Source organism: Sinocyclocheilus anshuiensis, unplaced genomic scaffold, assembly GCF_001515605.1.
Source record: "Sinocyclocheilus anshuiensis isolate Anshui unplaced genomic scaffold, SAMN03320099.WGS_v1.1 scaffold2586, whole genome shotgun sequence".
In the NCBI taxonomy this organism is placed as follows: Eukaryota; Metazoa; Chordata; class Actinopteri; order Cypriniformes; family Cyprinidae; genus Sinocyclocheilus; species Sinocyclocheilus anshuiensis.
The window spans coordinates 128,589-147,932 of NW_015552529.1; the positions used below are offsets into that span (position 1 = coordinate 128,589).

A 19,344-nucleotide genomic window follows, 5' to 3' on the forward strand; every position below is an offset into this window, starting at 1 on the left:
GATTAAGAAAACGGCTGAATCCCGGACATTTTGGGCAATTAAGAAATCCCGGCCGGACACATTTTTGTAGGTCCAAAAAGAGGACATGTCCGTGGAAAATAGGATGTATGGTCACCCTAATTTATTGCCAATCGATGTATTCTTTTTAAAGTAGCATATAGAACATATTCTGCCTTATTCTGTGACAAGAAGCCTCATCAGATCACAAAAGGAAGCATTTGGCTGGTGTTTTTTGTTGTGGTCTGGTGCTGGTTCAGACTGGTTTATACTAGCTCTGAACTGGTCCAGACTGGTTTACTGGCTCTGAGCTGGTCCAGACTGGTTTATGGTGGTCTGGTGCTGGTCCAGACTGGTTAATACTGCCTCTGAACTGGTTTATGGTGGTCTGGTGGTGGTTCAGTCTGGTTTATACTGGCTCTGAGCTGGTCCAGACTGGTTTATACTAGCTCTGAACTGGTCCAGACTGGTTTATGGTGGTCTGGTGCTGGTCCAGACTGGTTAATACTGCCTCTGAACTGGTTTATGGTGGTCTGGTGGTGGTTCAGTCTGGTTTATACTGGCTCTGAGCTGGTCCAGACTGGTTTATACTAGCTCTGAACTGGTCCAGACTGGTTTATGGTGGTCTGGTGCTGGTCCAGACTGGTTAATACTGCCTCTGAACTGGTTTATGGTGGTCTGGTGGTGGTTCAGTCTGGTTTATACTGGCTCTGAGCTGGTCCAGACTGGTTTATACTAGCTCTGAACTGGTCCAGACTGGTTTATGGTGGTCTGGTGGTGGTTCAGTCTGGTTTATACTGGCTCTGAGCTGGTCCAGACTGGTTTATACTAGCTCTGAACTGGTCCAGACTGGTTTATGGTGGTCTGGTGGTGGTTCAGTCTGGTTTATACTGGCTCTGAGCTGGTCCAGACTGGTTTATACTAGCTCTGAACTGGTCCAGACTGGTTTATGGTGGTCTGGTGGTGGTTCAGTCTGGTTTATACTGGCTCTGAACTGGTCCAGACTGGTTTATACTGGATAAAATATAAACAATTAAATGAAAATGTAATAAATATATAAAAGTTAATAAATATGTAAATAAATAAATGTGCTAATGTTTGTGCTTCTGTATCTGCTGACCAATCTACAGTATTTTTGTCTTTTTTTTTTAAAAGAACAGCGTGTCATATCCGTAGTTGAGAGGATGTTTCTGTTCGTTTGTGTAGACGTTGCATTCGTTTTAAAGTGTTTAAATCATTCCCTCACTCTAATTAAATCAAAACGAGGGAATGAATTAGTACAGCTCGCCCATGATTTAATGAAACGAGGAAACGAGTCGAATGTTAGGAATGAATTCTCAATATAGCTTTGTCATGTGTGGCTCTGTACATCATCCATTTGATTTGTTTTAATAAAAGTTTTCTGTTTAATATAACTGAGTTTGTCATTGCACAGTTTGTTTTATTGTTGTAAGAATAATAATGAATCCAGCATTTTCTAGCATTAGTTTTGTTCTAAGAAAGGGAAAGATCCAATGTTTGAGATCAAAGTAAACGCTGTATTTGATCCTGTAAACTGTGCAGCATAATCACTAATATCGACTCTGTCACAGGTTTATAAATCGCTGAGATTCATGGTTTGCTCTTCCTCGCTGTAATGCTGCGGAGCGGGAATACCGTGACATTGCTGATCTGTGTTTGTTTCAGTGTATTTTGGGAGGAATGTTAATTGGGTTCCTGATACGTCACGTGAGCGCTCGACTCCTGATTGACCTTCTTCAGATTCGCCAAGATAGAAATAGCCAGCGAAACGAGAGAGGAAGAGCTTTAAAAATAACACTGTTAAGTGTGTGAAAGTCTCAGACGCTGAAGGTTAGGGTGGGTTTGACCTCTGACCTCTGATCTTTCCCTTCATTCCTGCAGATGGACAGTCTGGACGCTGTGGGAGATGAGATCAGTGGAATGGCGCGCTGCCCGTATGACACCAAACACGCCAACGTGGCCCTGTTCGCCGGTAAGACACCGCCGTCACGTCTGAAACACTTCCATAACGAGCGTCTGTCAGAAGCATGCCGGGAATACGAGGAACTCCTGCTGCAGCCGGAGCAACAGTCCTAACCCTGTTTCTGGGAAGAGCGTTTGCTGGCAGCGACTCGCGTGCGGCCGCTCTGGAAACACATGAAACTATTGTGCTGCGGTTAGAGAGCGTCTCTGGGAGTCCCGCCCCGAAATACAGCAGCAAAAATAACCCTGGAGATGGAAAACCCGCATGACTCATTCCTCCATTAGCGGCCGTAAAACCTTCCAGTCGCAGGCCAGAGAAACTTCTGCCTTCCCAGCGCTCGTACGGCTAAAATAACACCATTACACACAATAAAAAAATGCTGTTTAGAAGTTAAAAACAGATTTTTGGAGTCCTTTTAACAAGAAAATACTATTTCAGTCTTTCTGCTTCAAAATGACATGTTTAATTTAATGTTACTTGACGTTGCTTGGTAATTATTTGTGCAATTTCTAAGTGAAAATGGCTTCTAAGTAAATCCTTCAGCAAATTTTCAGAAAAACTAGGAAAGTAAATTCAGAAAAATTTGCCTACCAAAAAAATGACATAAAATAGGGTCGGGAATGTAGTGAATTATAAATATATTTATTAATAATTGTATTTTTAATTACATAATTAGATATTACAGTACATAACATCAACAATTAAATGCAGCCCATGGTTTATAATTAATATTAATGTGACTTTAATCTTTATAGGCGATTTCCTAACAAGCTTATCTCTGTAGGTCATTTTTGTGTAAATCTGCCTTTTTAAAAATATATATTTTAAAACTAATGTTTATCTGCTTAATTATTAACCAATCAACAGTATTTTTGCCATGTTTACAGCAGGGGATGAATTATAAATATGTACATTCAAAATGAGAATGAGAGATATTATAATAAATTGGTGGATAAAATATAAACCATAAAATGAACATTTTAAATAAATTTATCAAACGCCTCGGTTGTATTTAATATCAATATGCTATTTCCTCAAGCCAGTATGTCTTAATACATGTACCTTTATATAACTCTACTTTAAAAAATATATATATTTATAATTAATACATTTAAGTAAATAAATAAATGTGCTTCTTTATCTGCTAACCTCAGAGTATATATCTGTAGTTGAGAGGTTGTTTCAGTCATTTGTGCAGTTGTTGGATTGATTGTGAAGTGTTTATACACGGTTGTTTTCTGCTGTAGATGGGAAGTTATACTCGGCCACAGTCACGGACTTCCTGGCGATCGATGCGGTGATCTACCGCAGTCTAGGCGACAGTCCGACCCTTCGGACGGTCAAACACGACTCCAAATGGCTGAAAGGTGAGGTGATTGTACCAGGACAGCGTTAATCCCGTCAGAGAGCCAGTGTTGGGGAAAGTTACTTTTAAAAGTAATGCATTACAATGTTGCATTACTCCCTAAAAAAAGTAACTAATTACAGTACTTAGTTACTTTTTATGGAAAGTAATGAGATATGTTACTTTTTAGTTTAAATCTGGGCAGGGCTTGCTTGTTTGTTTTTAATATAAAGTTATTTTTTTACAAATGTAAATGCCCTTTCACACCAAAAGTGAAATGAATACGCCTCAGGCTGAAATGTAAATTCACGTCTGTACAGTAGAGGGCGCAGCTCAAACTAATCACATGAAGAATATGACGCAGGAGAAGAAAGTTCAACACTATTCAGCAATGACAGAAATGAAACAAATGTGTCATTTTTGCTTTAATTGGATCATCGAAGGTGACATTAAATGGGATTAAATACATAAATGATATTTGTCTTATTTAACATTTAATTGTTGAGGAACACTGAATGTGTTTTTGTGCAGGTGAGATGAGTGAATACATGTTGATATTTAGTCTAGAACTACAGTAAGATCATGTTCACACACAACGCTCTGCACTGACTCTTGATTTATGTCACCATGGCAACACCAGAGCTGTCACTCAATACATGAGAAACAAAGTAACTGGCGTTACGTATTTGAAAAAGTAACTTAGATATTTCCTTCTAAATTAAAATGAATGCTTTACTTTACTAGTTACTTTAAAAAAGTAATCTGATTACGTAACTCGCGTTACTTGTAATGCATTACCCCCAACACTGCAGAGAGCGTTAATCGTGTCTAACGACTGACGGGCATCACTGAGACAAGCTCATCACAATATGCTATGATTTGAATTCATGTTTTGATGTTTGAGCTCACAGTCGCTCTTGTTGATTTCAGAGCCGTATTTCGTGCAGGCCATCGATTACGGCGAGTTCATCTACTTCTTCTTTCGGGAAATCGCCATGGAGTACAACAGCATGGGGAAGGTATGGGAAAAACATCTAGCGTGTTTTGCTGCTTTAGCGCTTCAGACAGGAAGTGACAGGAAGTGGACGTATGAAGTATGTGAGGGTTTTTAAGAGATCTCAGGCATGGCCCGTCAGGACGCATATACTAAAAATAACACAAACATTGTCTGCTATCCCAACGACGAGCCCTAAATAGCTTTAGGTCCAGAATTCACTTCCTGGTCTGTGAGTGCTGTGAGCAAACAGAGTGCATGACAAAGGCTCATTGTTGTGAGTTCAAAGGCAGAAGATGTGAGATTTGATAGGCTTCTGCGCTCCGATTCAGTGAGGAGTAATTACAGCCTGAGCGTCTCCGGTGAATATGAGTCTCTCCAGTTACTGTACGGACCAACCTGCCTGATTACTGTAATTACAGCAGCCTGACGCGACACTAACAGCTCAAATTACAGTGAAATGAGCGCTGTCAGCAGGAAGAATATGTCAAGTCACATTTGTTTCTATAGCGCTTTATACAATACAGAATCAATGATTCAAACTTCATCAAATATGAAACCAGTTCAAATTTCAGCTGTAAAAACAGGGTCATTATTCAAATCAGATCAGTTCAGTAACTGTAAAATTCATCAGTTACGAAACTAAATTGATTTCAGCTGTAAAGCAGCTCTAATAAAGACAATAGAGTCATTATTCAGATCAAGTTTTCCCATCTGATAGTGGCAATGCAGTCAGATCAACAATATTACTGACTATTAATTAGGGCTGGGTATTGAGACAAATTTTATGATTTGATTTTGATTCACAAGCTTGCAATTTGCATTTGGATATATAGGCAATCAGATCCAGTACATTATCAAGAAAAATATCTCTCTCGACTAATCCTGTAAAGTACAATAAACCCTGTCAGTCGGTGCATTGCTATATTAAACTCATTCATAAAATTGTACATAAGACAATTTCTATAATAAAAATGTATTATAATAACATTTTAATGATAGAATTATGTTTCTACTGCAGTTTGTTGTTGAAATATAAACAACATAACATGTTTTCTAGATAGATTTATTCAAACATACATTAAATATTGAAGACAACAGGTTCAGTATAAATGTGTAATATAGTGCATATATTTATCAAAATGCTCCATTCTAGAGTTATTTTTCTAGCTGTTTATGATCATATGGTAAATGTGACATTAGGTGACATTATTGATCTCAAGCTGTTTTATTGGCATCTTTCTGCGGTTGAATCACTGATCGATCGATTACATGATTCATGATTAATTTCAGTGAGTTGTTCTGATTCCTCTGATGTTCGTTCGTGTTTATTTGCTGCTGTAACTAGTAGTAAAGAGGAAGAGATGACCGGTGATCTGTCAGCACACATTAAAGAGCCACAATCAAGCCAAAGGCGACAGGAACAAGAAACCCAAACTCCATCAGAGACAGAAATGCAGAATCCAGGCTCAGTTTAATTCTCCTAAAGCGTTTCTAGTGTTTTTGAGAGAATGATGCAGGTGTCAGGCGTGTTTAATGTCTCTCCGATCAGGTGGTGTTTCCGCGAGTGGCTCGCGTGTGTAAGAAAGACCGCGGTGGCTCGCAGAGGGTGCTGGAGAAACAGTGGACTTCTTTCCTGAAGACGCGCCTCAACTGCTCCATCCCTGGAGACTCGCACTTCTACTTCAACATCCTGCAGGCCGTCACCGACGTCATCCACATCAGTGGCCGCGACGTGGTCATGGCCACCTTCTCCACGCCGTACAACAGGTACAGATTAAGGGCTGTCAAAAAATATTTGAATTTCGAATATTCATCAAATTGAAAATAAAAATCCACATTCGAATGCAAAAAAGTTGCATTCGAATTTTAGGTGTGCGTCAGGAAGCCTTATCAGTGGCGCACGAGATGCGATGACAATGTGGGTGACGTTGCATTTTAATGCTTTTTGTTAGTCTATCCAGTTGAAGCCACTAGATGCGGTGCTGCTGCGTTGTTCATTCAAAATATTGCAGAAAAAGAGAACATCAATGTTGTTTACGTCAAAACTGAAACCAAGCCGTTCACACAGAACGCATATTTATTGCATTTTCTAGAGGGACATCTATAAGTGTTGCACAAGAGAGCCGCATGTTTAGCAAGCCATGTAAAATGAATGTAAAATTCAAACTTTTCAAAAATATGTCTCGAGACTTTATGGCGGTTTTTCCGCATCCCACTGCATCTCATGTTTTTAAATAGAAAAAGTACTCTTTGTGACTGGCTTCCAGTCCTTTGTATTAAACTATGCATGCATACATGATGCTGTTTTGTTTCTAATTGTTTAAGCAACTTAATTATATATGGTTTATAAACATTATTTTAAACATGCACTTTTTTCACAGATAGTCACATTATTTTATTGCTTTAATAAATGTGCATTAGTAATATTTTGCTTGATGCACCCTCAGGAGAGAAACCAAACTGAAATTATGCCTTTTAAATTCGAATATTGATAATATGTAAGTACAAAATTCGAATGTATTTTTTCAGCCATGTTGACAGCTCTAGTACAGATAAACAGCAGATAAGACCTCGTTTATCAGCATCGAGATCCAGCAGATTCCCGTGAATGAACTCATGTTGATGGGAAGGCGACACACACAATGACCCTGTTAGTCAGAGCTTCTGTCTTACTCAGATTCACAGTTCATACAATCACAATCCGGCCCTTGTGTGCTGCTCGTGTCCGAGCCAGAGTGATTCACAGTTTTGTTATTTTGCTGAAAGCGTGTCTCCGTGATGAATGTGTGTTGCAGCATCCCGGGATCAGCCGTCTGCGCGTATGACATGGTGGATATCGCGGCGGCCTTCACCAGACGCTTCAAAGAGCAGAAGTCGTCCGATTCCACCTGGACACCCGTCCCCGAGGAGAAGGTGCCCAGACCCAGGTATCCATCCCACACGCTTCCATTGGGTCTCTACTTACAGTCCAGCTCTCAGTCATTCTCCTCATTCGCCAGCGAGACACTGCAGACCAAACCACTTGTCTAGAAAACCCTTCTTGATTTAAGAATTTTTTGATATTTTGGCTGAAAACAAGAGAAAAAAAAACTAAGTAAGAAAAGCATTTTTTGCAGTGAAGAAAAATCCAAAATCCCCTCTGGAAAAGCGTTCAACTCTAATATGACGACAAAGTCAAACAAGAAATATGATCTTGGATTTATCCAATGTTGTATGGAAATCAGTGCATATTTAATTATATAATGTCTCATTTGCATATTTTCAGAAAACTTGTAATACAAAACAGTTTTCTTAATGCACTGTGTTTGATCAAATGGGGAAGTATGGTGATATCTACACGTTAAAATGTTTACCCTGTTCGCCTGTGCTGTCTTGCAGCTCAAACCAGCGTTACTATGTAGACATGAAACCATAATGCAGTCAGCAAACATGGAACTCTGACTTATAGAAAATAACTTAACATCCTGTAACATCTGACAACCAATCAGAGTCAACTAAGAATACTTGAAGTGGATCAAAAACGTTCAGAACGCATTTTAGTTTTAGGACAACTTTGATGAAAGGTTTTGATCCACTTCAAATGTTGACTACTGTGTTCAGGGATAATCAACATAAATGCATGCATTCATGTATAGCTTAAAATTATTCAAATTAATTTTTTAATAACTAATTAATTAAATTAACTACTAAATATTAAATTTTAATTAAATATTTAATTTAATTTGATATTTTATTTCTATTAATTCTTTTATATTTTATTGTACTTTATTTAAATGTATTTGTCCCTGTTATGTACACACAAGTGTTTGCGAGCACGTAAACCTGATTCTCCAGATGCAGCAGCTGATTAAATCATCTCACAGGACCGAAGATCTGCTTCCATATGGCTTGTCTCTGTGTCGTGAACGGCAGGACTATCGCCTGCGCTGATTAACATAAAATTATGTGTTTGTGTGAAACGAGGTCAAGTGTTAATGAGAGCGACCATGCCAACCGCGTCTCTGTGTAATTCTGTTTCCTCTGTGGTGGGAATAAAGCAATGCATTTCCCATTCAGCAGCAGCGCAGAACCATAAACCTGACTTCAGCCAACATATCTGTCGCAGCTGAGATTCATTACAGTGCTTTAAGCTTGTTGTCGTGATTGTAGCATTGAGATGTTCATATCACTGATGCAGTAGATAGAGATGCTTGATGTCCCGCTGTCGTCTTCAGGCCAGGCGTCTGCGCAGGATCTTCCTCTGGAGAGAAATTCAAAGTGTCCAACGAGTTCCCGGATGAAACGCTGAACTTCATCAAGCTTCACCCACTGATGGACGAAGCCGTTCCTTCCATCGCCAATCGGCCGTGGTTCCTCAAGACGATGGTCCGGTGAGTCGAGTCGGGTCAGAGGTCCTTCTAAGACGTGAATTATGCATGGAGATTATTGTCATGCAAATATGGATTGGTGCCCATCTTCATAAGCGCTGCTCATTTTCGTGAATGAATCGAGTCATTTGCATGAGATTCAGACACGAAGCCTGAGCGATTCATGAGAATCTGGAGATATTTCATGAATTATTATATCAGCTCGACCCTGAAGGAAAGATGATGTTTCTCTCTAAAAAGCAAAAGCACAGTGAAAGACTGCCGTCTGTCTTCTTATAATGAAATGGATTATGAGAGAATTATCTGTTCTAGCAGAACGAGACTCTTTGAAACGACGTCTGCTTTCAGCCTGATAAGTTTCTGTTCATTTGGGTTTGTGTAAATGTGCCCCAGTAAAACCGAGTTATTGAAAACACATTTGCTGAAGAAGCGTCTGTATCTGTTTCACTCGGCTTCAAAGACTCCACAGATTTGGAAAGATGAAAAAAACGTGTATAATTTATTTGTCATCTTATTTCCATCTTGCCAGTTTTAATCACCCTGAAAATGTATTTGCATACAGATTTGGAAATTATACATACATTTGATTAACACTGAGATGAGCTGCTAATTGGAACGGCAGTCGCCAGATAACGCTTTAATTCCTTTAGCGAGAGCCGAGTCACAAAACCAATGGAAATTTCATTGTAATAGTGTTCATTTTGTCAGTCGTTTTTAATCTTAGTCCTGTGTTGAATGTCCTTTTTAGTTTTCATCATATATGTGACGCTGCAGCACAAAAGCAGTGTTAAGTCGCTGGGGTATATTTGTAGCCAACAATACATTGTATGGGTCAAAATTATCCATTTTTCTTTTATGCCAAAAATCATTAGGATATTAAGTAAAGATCATGTTCCATGAAGATATTTTGTAAATTTCCTACTGTAAATATATCAAAACTTAATTTTTGATTAGTAATATGCATTGCTAAGAACTTAATTTGAACAACTTTAAAGATGATTTTCTCAATATTTTTATTTTTTTTGCACCCTCAGATTCCAGATTTTCAAATAGTTGTATCTCAGACAAATATTGTCCTATCCTAACAAACCATACAATAATGGAAAGTGCATTTATTTAGCTTTCAGGTGATGTATAAATCTCAATTTCAAAACAAAAGAAATGTCAAAACTGTCCCTTATGACTGGTTTTGTGGTCCAGGGTCACATTTACTCAACCAGTCCTGTTTTTGTTTAGTCAAGGTTTAGTTGACTAAAAATAATTTTAGTCTAGTTTTAGACATTTTAGTCCTGCTGCATAATGGTTAAACTGATAATCACAATTATTTTCCTCAAAATTATAATGGCGATTACTGATCATGATTGTTGTTGTTTGAGAAATTACATCAGACATCTGGCAACACCAAGCATGAAAACATGTGGAGGTTGAGATTTTTTTCTACTCTTTTTTTTTTCTTTTTGGTTGAAGAAAATAGAGAAATTTTCTAAATTTTAGTCTTGTTTTTTCATCAAAAATAATGCATGTTGATAGTCACAGTGTTTAGTGATGTCAGTCTTGTCTTCATTCATAGTCATAGTGTTCGTGAATGAAGTTAAGACTGTATTCTGTCTCTCTGGCAGATATCGTCTGACGCGTATAGCCGTGGATAACGCCGCCGGCCCTCATCGCAACCACACCGTGGTTTTCCTGGGATCGGAGCGAGGAATCGTGCTGAAGTTCCTGGCCAAGATGCAGAGCGGCTTCCTGAACGACAGCCTGTTTCTGGAGGAACTGAGCGTCTATAACCCAGAGAAGTGTGTATTCCATTAGGACAAGCCGCTCTGTCATTTACACCCGTTTATCAGGTTACAGCGCGCGGTTAGTAAATTAAAGAGCGCTGCTGGTTTGGACCGCCAGGCCTCGCTGAATGATTAAAGCAAACAGAGAGTCTGGTTAATATGTGCTGTCACAGCGGAATAAGCAGCAAACGCTGCCCACCAGGCTTTTTGAGGACAGCGATGCTGCGTTTAACCTCAATGCTAAAATGTTTATCTGCTTTATTAGCATTTTACATTCATGCATTTAGAAGATGCTTTTAACCAAAGCGACTTACAAAAGAGGAACAAAGCAATTCGTCTAAGAGCTAACAATATGTGTAATGCATAATGCCAGGTTTGCGAGAGAACTGGATGAGGAAGCAAACTGGAAAAGAGGAGAAATGCAGAGAGGATTTGTTATACATTCATGAATAGTAACAAGCTTAGGTTTTTAGCATAACTGGATGCAAAGCAACAGGAAACTTTCCACATGAAGCAAATGTGACTCTACAGTAAAAAACATTTATCGGATTTACTCCAGTTTTGGCTCAGAAATTGTTTGTATATTTCACAGTAGAGAAGACATTATTCAGATCTATTCAGATAGTCTGAATGTCTGTCTAGTCTGAATGAGTCTGAATGAGTGATTCAGTCTGTTCAGATAATTTTGAGTGATCTGATGTGAATCTGTCGAGTGATCTGGTGTGAATCTGTCCTGGTGTGAGTCTGACGAGTAATCTGGTGTGAATCTGTCGCGTGATCTGATGTGATCTGGTGTGAATCTGTCGAGTGATCTGATGTGAATCTGTCGAGTGATCTGGTGTGAATCTGTCGCTTGATCTGATGTGATCTGATGTGAATCTGTCGAGTGATCTGATAAGTGATCTGGTGTGAATATGTCGAGTGATCTGATGTGAATCTGTCGAGTGATCTGATGTGAATCTGTCGCTTGATCTGATGTGATCTGATGTGAATCTGTCGAGTGATCTGATGTGAATCTGACGAGTGATCTGGTGTGAATCTGTCGCTTGATCTGATGTGATCTGCTGACGAGTGATCTGGTGTTAATCTGACGAGTGATCTGATGTGAATCTGACGAGTGATCTGGTGTGAATCTGTCACATGATCTGATGTGATCTGGTGTGAATCTGACGAGTGATCTGGTGTGAATCTGTCGAGCGATCTGATGTGAATCTGTCGAGTGGTCTGGTGTGAATTTGTCGAGTGATCTGGTGTGAATCTGTCGAGTGATCTGGTGTGAATCTGTCATGTGATCTGATGTGAATCTGTCGAGTGATCTGATGTGAATCTGACGAGTGATCTGGTGTTAATATGACGAGTGATCTGGTGTGAGTCTGTCGAGTGATCTGGTGTAAATCTGACGAGTGATCTGGTGTGAATCTGTCTTGTGATCTGGTGTTAATATGACGAGTGATCTGGTGTGAGTCTGTCGAGTGATCTGGTGTAAATCTGACGAGTGATCTGGTGTGAATCTGTCTTGTGATCTGGTGTTAATATGACGAGTGATCTGGTGTGAGTCTGTCGAGTGATCTGGTGTAAATCTGACGAGTGATCTGGTGTGAATCTGTCTTGTGATCTGGTGTTAATATGACGAGTGATCTGGTGTGAGTCTGTCGAGTGATCTGGTGTAAATCTGACGAGTGATCTGGTGTGAATCTGTCTTGTGATCTGGTGTTAATATGACGAGTGATCTGGTGTGAGTCTGTCGAGTGATCTGGTGTAAATCTGACGAGTGATCTGGTGTGAATCTGTCTTGTGATCTGGTGTTAATATGACGAGTGATCTGGTGTGAGTCTGTCGAGTGATCTGGTGTAAATCTGACGAGTGATCTGGTGTGAATCTGTCTTGTGATCTGGTGTTAATCTGTCGAGTGATCTGATGTGATCTGGTGTGAATCTGATGAGTGATCTGGTGTGAATCTGTCGAGTGATCTGGTGTAAATCTGACGAGTGATCTGTTGTGAATCTGTCATGTGATCTGGTGTTAATCTGTCGAGTGATCTGGTGTGAATCTGACGAGTGATCTGGTGTGAGTCTGTCGAGTGATCTGATGTGAATCTGTCGAGTGATCTGGTGTGAATCTGACAAGTAATCTGGTGTGAATCTGTCGAGTGATCTGGTGTGAATCTGATGAGTTATTGATCTGGTGTGAATCTGTTGAATGATCTGATGTGAATCTGACGAGTGATCTGGTGTGAATCTGACGAGTGATCTGATGTGAATCTGTTGAATGATCTGATGTGAATCTGTTGAATGATCTGACGTAGTCTGACGTAACCTTATGTGAATCTGTCGAGTGATCTGGAGTGAATCTGATGTGAATCTGTGGTGTTCAGGTGCAGCATTGATGGCGTGGAGGACAAGCGCATCATCAGCATGCAGATTGACAGCAGGAGTCACTCTCTGTTCGTGGCCTTCACCTCATGTGTGGTCAAAGTCCCGCTGTCCCGCTGCGAACGTCATGGGAAGTGCAAAAAGTGCGTATGCTTTCTCTCTATTTGAGCTGTTCATACAGACCGCTGGTCTTTCTCTACATTAACCCCTCATGTGTGTCTCTCTCAGGTCCTGTATCGCCTCCAGGGACCCGTACTGTGGCTGGGTGTCAGAGGGCGCCTGTAAAGAAATCTCATTGGACCCAAAGTAAGCGGCTCATTCTCAGTCTGTAATTATAGATTGCGCTGATGTCAGTCTTCCCTTGCATTGTGGTTTGAGCTGCTGGAGTTTCTCATCTGGAAAAAAGCATTTGACCCCAGAAAGCCTCCATAACTCATCTCTTTATTAATATAGCTTATTGAACGCACAGCATGTTTCCGCTGCCGTCGTCATGTGAGCTCATCAGCGCGCATTTTATACGCTGTTATTATTATTTCTGTTCTGATTGAGTTTTCCACTTCAGAAAGCGAGCCGTACAGATCGGCTTGTGCAATTTATGTAAAGTGAAGATTATGGGATACGATCTGTGTCTGCAATTCAAAGGCTTTTGACTTGATGCTTTCCCCGTTGTTTCAGAAAAAGCTTTTTATGAATGGACCCTGAGAAAGAAGTAGGGTGGTCATCCGTCCGGTTTTAAATTGGACAGTCTGGTTTTTAAATACCATGTCCGCTCATTTGTCTTATGCTTTATACAATGGTATATTATAAAAAATGACAATGTTTTGTTCAAGTTTATATGAAATAATGTACATTTTAGACACAATATTGTCATTATGGACTGTTTTGCTCCCCGATCAACACAGTGGTGTTTCTTGAATGATTTAGCATTTTTGAATGAATCGAGTGAGTCAATGATTTAATAAGCCATTCATAAAGGCAGTTGCTAATTCAGAACTGCAACCTAGTATACTAATCTCACTATTTTTTGCATCTTTCTGTGGCATAAGTCACTTGCTTCGTTCCTGAATGTATCAGCTGTTTTAAACAAATCGGTGAATCAACCAACTCATTAAGACTTGTCTCCACACCTACTGGTGGTTTTAGTTTCATATTCAAAATATAATTTAATTGTTTTATATTCAGTATATTTTATATTTAACACATTACTCTCCTAACATTATGTGTAATTATAGTTGCAGCGTAAATGCATTCATGGCATCTCTGAGCTGCATTAAACAGTCAAATACGGATTTTGTTGAAATTGATTTTGAAGTCATTTGATTGGTCACTGGTTTAGGATTATTTTTCAGTTTTTATCCTAGCTTCATGAATCCTGTCCTACTTTTTGGTGTTATAGAAATGGCCAGCCTATAAAGCAGCGTCTCGGTGTTTCTAATCTGGGCTCTGTTCATGTGTGTTTGAGGTGTTCTCGTGATTCTTCATGAGGTTCAGATCTCATCTGAGCTCGGTTTCATTCTCATCAGCGGTTTCATTGCAGTGTATTTCTCTCATCTGAGAGATGATGAATCTCTTGCTGGATGGTCGAGGGTTGAATGATAACGGGCCGCTCTTCATCACAATCCAACCAGCATCAGTGAAACTTCAGAAATAAACATCTGTGTTTTTATTAATATTCACATCACATTTACAATCCTGTTTTCTGCTTCATTTTCTCATGATATTGTTTGAACGACACATTGATTCACTCATTCATTTATTAATATTGTTTGACAATGTACTTGAGATTGAAGTCAGTGAGTGTGAAATGGAGGTGTTGAAGTCACTCGCTCACTGCGTGTGTGTGTGTGTGTGTGTGCGCGCGCAGATGGCCGTTCGAGCAGGACGTGGAACAGGGCAACACAGATGGACTGGGCGACTGCCAAAGTAAGCAGAACCCGTTTACTGAGTGCTGGACGTTCCTCAGACACAGCTGCACTCACACACACACACACTCAGACACACACACAGTCGTGCACTCGACAAGAAGACTCGTTCACAGCAGGAACTACAGCGATGACTATATTAGTGTCCACCATAACGTTATGTTTATTATATGCCTGCTGTCACTTTAAATGCTTGTGCTCTTTAAAGCAGGATGGATTCTGATTGGCTGTCAATGTTTTAATCATTCATCAGCTGGAAATTCATTCCAATAATTGCCATTCTAATAGGAATTGATTAATTTGGGTTCTGCAAACAGATTTTGCTCATTTTCAAGGTTGTGGCTAGAAGGAATACAGCTAAAACCGGAAGCTAACAATAAATTAAATTTTCTACCTATTATATTGTGTTTTATTAACGTCTACACCTACCCTAACCCTAAACCTACCCCTTACAATAATGCAAAAATTGTAATTATTGTCATGCATTGTGACAAAAATGGCGCTATATTTATGTGCGCATGCCTAGTAGCCGCAGATGTATCCCTTCTAGCCTTAACCCCTTTTCAAGTTGCTCATGCGAGTTTACATCATTGAACAACAAAACAACTCTGTCGTCATCATTATTGTTGTAGTCTGGACTTGATATTCTCTTAGAGTTTTTTTTATTTGTTTATTCTAAGCACGCTGCAGTTTTGTCATCTGTCCCTTTAAATGCTCGAGCTCTGTACAGCAGAATGGATTCTGATTGGCTGTCAGTGTTTTTATCATTCATCAGCTTTATAACAAATTGCTCTGAAAGTGATTTCAACGATATTGTTTAGGTGCTGTATCTTTGGCGAAGTTTTGTCATTCTAAAATGAATTTATGCAATCTCGAATTTCGCATTGGGGTGAAACACTTCCGCACACAGATTTCGCTCATTTTCAAATTGAGCAAGTCAAGATGAATTTACTGTACAAGTAAAATGACTTAAGATATTATGTCTTGTTTTCTGTAAAAAAATATCAAAATTTTGTTAGTTTTTCCTTAAAACAAGCAAAAATATCTGCCAATGGGGCAAGAAGAATGATCTTGTTTAGCCTTTGAATTAAGATTATTTTTCTTACTCCATTGGCAGATATTTTTGATTGTTCTAAGCAAAAACTAACAAAATTGAGAATTGTTTTTAGAAAACAACTTAATATCTTAAAGGCACAATATGTCATTTTCGCCGCTGGAGGTTTATTTATTCAAAAGTAAAATGACTTAAGATATTATGTCTTGTTTTCAGTAAAAAATATAAAAATTCTGTTAGAAAAAGCAAAAATATCTGCCAAGGGGGCAAGAAAAATAATCTTGTTTAGCCTTTGAATTAAGATGATTTTTCTTGCCCCATTGGCAGATATTTTTGCTTATTTTAACAATTTTGAATATTTTTTTAGAAAACAAGACTTAATATTTTAAATCATTTTACTTGTACAGTAAATGCATCTTAATTCAAGAACGTTTAGATATTTATACTAGAACACAAGACACAAAATCATTTTTTGCAGTATTTGTGTTGTGTGGACGTGTAGTTTTGATTGGTAAATCTTTATATTTATCGTTATGTTATCAGCACTGGTGTGAACAAGTCTTAAGACGCACTCGAGTCATTTCTGAGCTCTGGTATGATGTTGTTAAATGTTCTGCTGCCACAGTTTTAAATGTGTCGTTAGATTAATTCAGTAATAAATTATATGTGTGTGTGAGAGAGAATTACATTTCAGCCAATTAACACGTTTTTGTCATTTGTCTCCAGATTCGTTCGTGGCTCTCAATGGTGAGTACAGCTCTTCTTCTCTCTCTCTCTCATCGTTATCTGACTCTCTGTTGGCGAATGTTTCATTTCTCTGACTGCGTTTTCTTGTAGAGCATCAGCGCAGGCAGCAGGGTGTGAGTGATATTACCCAGAATGCTGCACGCGGTCAGTGTCTCCAGTGTTTCCCGTGTGTAGATGTAGTTAGAGACGCTCTGACCTTTCATTCCCTAATTGGATGGATCTCTGCGCTTCATAGAGCAAAGGATTGTGGGTTAGAGACAGTCGAATGCAAATGACTGTTTACAGGGAATAAACACTCAGGGCTTCTCCCAGACCAGCAGAAATTATTCATGAAATACAATCAAGTTAAAAAAACACACACACACACACACAATTGCAGTGTATTTCTCTCATCTGAGAGATGATGAATCTCTTGCTGGATGGTCGAGGGTTGAATGATAACGGGCCGCTCTTCATCACAATCCAACCAGCATCAGTGAAACTTCAGAAATAAACATCTGTGTTTTTATTAATATTCACATCACATTTACAATCCTGTTTTCTGCTTCATTTTCTCATGATATTGTTTGAACGACACATTGATTCACTCATTCATTTATTAATATTGTTTGACAATGTACTTGAGATTGAAGTCAGTGAGTGTGAAATGGAGGTGTTGAAGTCACTCGCTCACTGCGTGTGTGTGTGTGTGTGTGTGCGCGCGCAGATGGCCGTTCGAGCAGGACGTGGAACAGGGCAACACAGATGGACTGGGCGACTGCCAAAGTAAGCAGAACCCGTTTACTGAGTGCTGGACGTTCCTCAGACACAGCTGCACTCACACACACACACACTCAGACACACACACAGTCGTGCACTCGACAAGAAGACTCGTTCACAGCAGGAACTACAGCGATGACTATATTAGTGTCCACCATAACGTTATGTTTATTATATGCCTGCTGTCACTTTAAATGCTTGTGCTCTTTAAAGCAGGATGGATTCTGATTGGCTGTCAATGTTTTAATCATTCATCAGCTGGAAATTCATTCCAATAATTGCCATTCTAATAGGAATTGATTAATTTGGGTTCTGCAAACAGATTTTGCTCATTTTCAAGGTTGTGGCTAGAAGGAATACAGCTAAAACCGGAAGCTAACAATAAATTAAATTTTCTACCTATTATATTGTGTTTTATTAACGTCTACACCTACCCTAACCCTAAACCTACCCCTTACAATAATGCAAAAATTGTAATTATTGTCATGCATTGTGACAAAAATGGCGCTATATTTATGTGCGCATGCCTAGTAGCCGCAGATGTATCCCTTCTAGCCTTAACCCCTTTTCAAGTTGCTCATGCGAGTTTACATCATTGAACAACAAAACAACTCTGTCGTCATCATTATTGTTGTAGTCTGGACTTGATATTCTCTTAGAGTTTTTTTTATTTGTTTATTCTAAGCACGCTGCAGTTTTGTCATCTGTCCCTTTAAATGCTCGAGCTCTGTACAGCAGAATGGATTCTGATTGGCTGTCAGTGTTTTTATCATTCATCAGCTTTATAACAAATTGCTCTGAAAGTGATTTCAACGATATTGTTTAGGTGCTGTATCTTTGGCGAAGTTTTGTCATTCTAAAATGAATTTATGCAATCTCGAATTTCGCATTGGGGTGAAACACTTCCGCACACAGATTTCGCTCATTTTCAAATTGAGCAAGTCAAGATGAATTTACTGTACAAGTAAAATGACTTAAGATATTATGTCTTGTTTTCAGTAAAAAATATAAAAATTCTGTTAGAAAAAGCAAAAATATCTGCCAAGGGGGCAAGAAAAATAATCTTGTTTAGCCTTTGAATTAAGATGATTTTTCTTGCCCCATTGGCAGATATTTTTGCTTATTTTAACAATTTTGAATATTTTTTTAGAAAACAAGACTTAATATTTTAAATCATTTTACTTGTACAGTAAATGCATCTTAATTCAAGAACGTTTAGATATTTATACTAGAACACAAGACACAAAATCATTTTTTGCAGTATTTGTGTTGTGTGGACGTGTAGTTTTGATTGGTAAATCTTTATATTTATCGTTATGTTATCAGCACTGGTGTGAACAAGTCTTAAGACGCACTCGAGTCATTTCTGAGCTCTGGTATGATGTTGTTAAATGTTCTGCTGCCACAGTTTTAAATGTGTCGTTAGATTAATTCAGTAATAAATTATATGTGTGTGTGAGAGAGAATTACATTTCAGCCAATTAACACGTTTTTGTCATTTGTCTCCAGATTCGTTCGTGGCTCTCAATGGTGAGTACAGCTCTTCTTCTCTCTCTCTCTCATCGTTATCTGACTCTCTGTTGGCGAATGTTTCATTTCTCTGACTGCGTTTTCTTGTAGAGCATCAGCGCAGGCAGCAGGGTGTGAGTGATATTACCCACAGTACTGCACGCGGTCAGTGTCTCCAGTGTTTCCCGTGTGTAGATGTAGTTAGAGACGCTCTGACCTTTCATTCCCTAATTGGATGGATCTCTGCGCTTCATAGAGCAAAGGATTGTGGGTTAGAGACAGTCGAATGCAAATGACTGTTTACAGGGAATAAACACTCAGGGCTTCTCCCAGACCAGCAGAAATTATTCATGAAATACAATCAAGTTAAAAAAACACACACACACACACACACATGATTGACAGCCCTCCCCCGGCAGCCAGAGTGAATCTGATTGGCTGAAGCAGCCAGAGTCGATCTGATTGGCCGAAGCAGCCAGAGTCGATCTGATTGGCTGAAGCAGCCAGCCTCGA

General features: G+C 39.1%; 1 protein-coding gene across 8 annotated transcripts in view; it reads left to right on the plus strand.

The window, feature by feature from the left end:
- The window catches only part of LOC107663594 (semaphorin-6A-like), an 84,987-nt gene that overhangs the window by 47,459 nt on the left and 18,184 nt on the right, over window positions 1-19,344 (plus strand). For 3 of the 8 annotated variants that reach the window (XM_016453827.1, XM_016453829.1, XM_016453832.1), the window contains exons 7-17: window positions 1,900-1,990; window positions 3,229-3,348; window positions 4,257-4,345; window positions 5,873-6,090; window positions 7,119-7,250; window positions 8,538-8,693; window positions 10,310-10,483; window positions 12,843-12,983; window positions 13,069-13,146; window positions 14,705-14,763; window positions 16,543-16,563. In XM_016453827.1, coding sequence (XP_016309313.1) covers window positions 1,900-1,990; window positions 3,229-3,348; window positions 4,257-4,345; window positions 5,873-6,090; window positions 7,119-7,250; window positions 8,538-8,693; window positions 10,310-10,483; window positions 12,843-12,983; window positions 13,069-13,146; window positions 14,705-14,763; window positions 16,543-16,563 — 1,279 coding nt within the window. Of the gene's footprint in view, window positions 1-1,899; window positions 1,991-3,228; window positions 3,349-4,256; window positions 4,346-5,872; window positions 6,091-7,118; window positions 7,251-8,537; window positions 8,694-10,309; window positions 10,484-12,842; window positions 12,984-13,068; window positions 13,147-14,704; window positions 14,764-16,542; window positions 16,564-16,653; window positions 16,708-18,831; window positions 18,853-19,344 lie in introns of all 8 variants that reach the window. The other 5 variants (XM_016453828.1, XM_016453830.1, XM_016453833.1 and 2 more) reach the window with 2 other exon arrangements.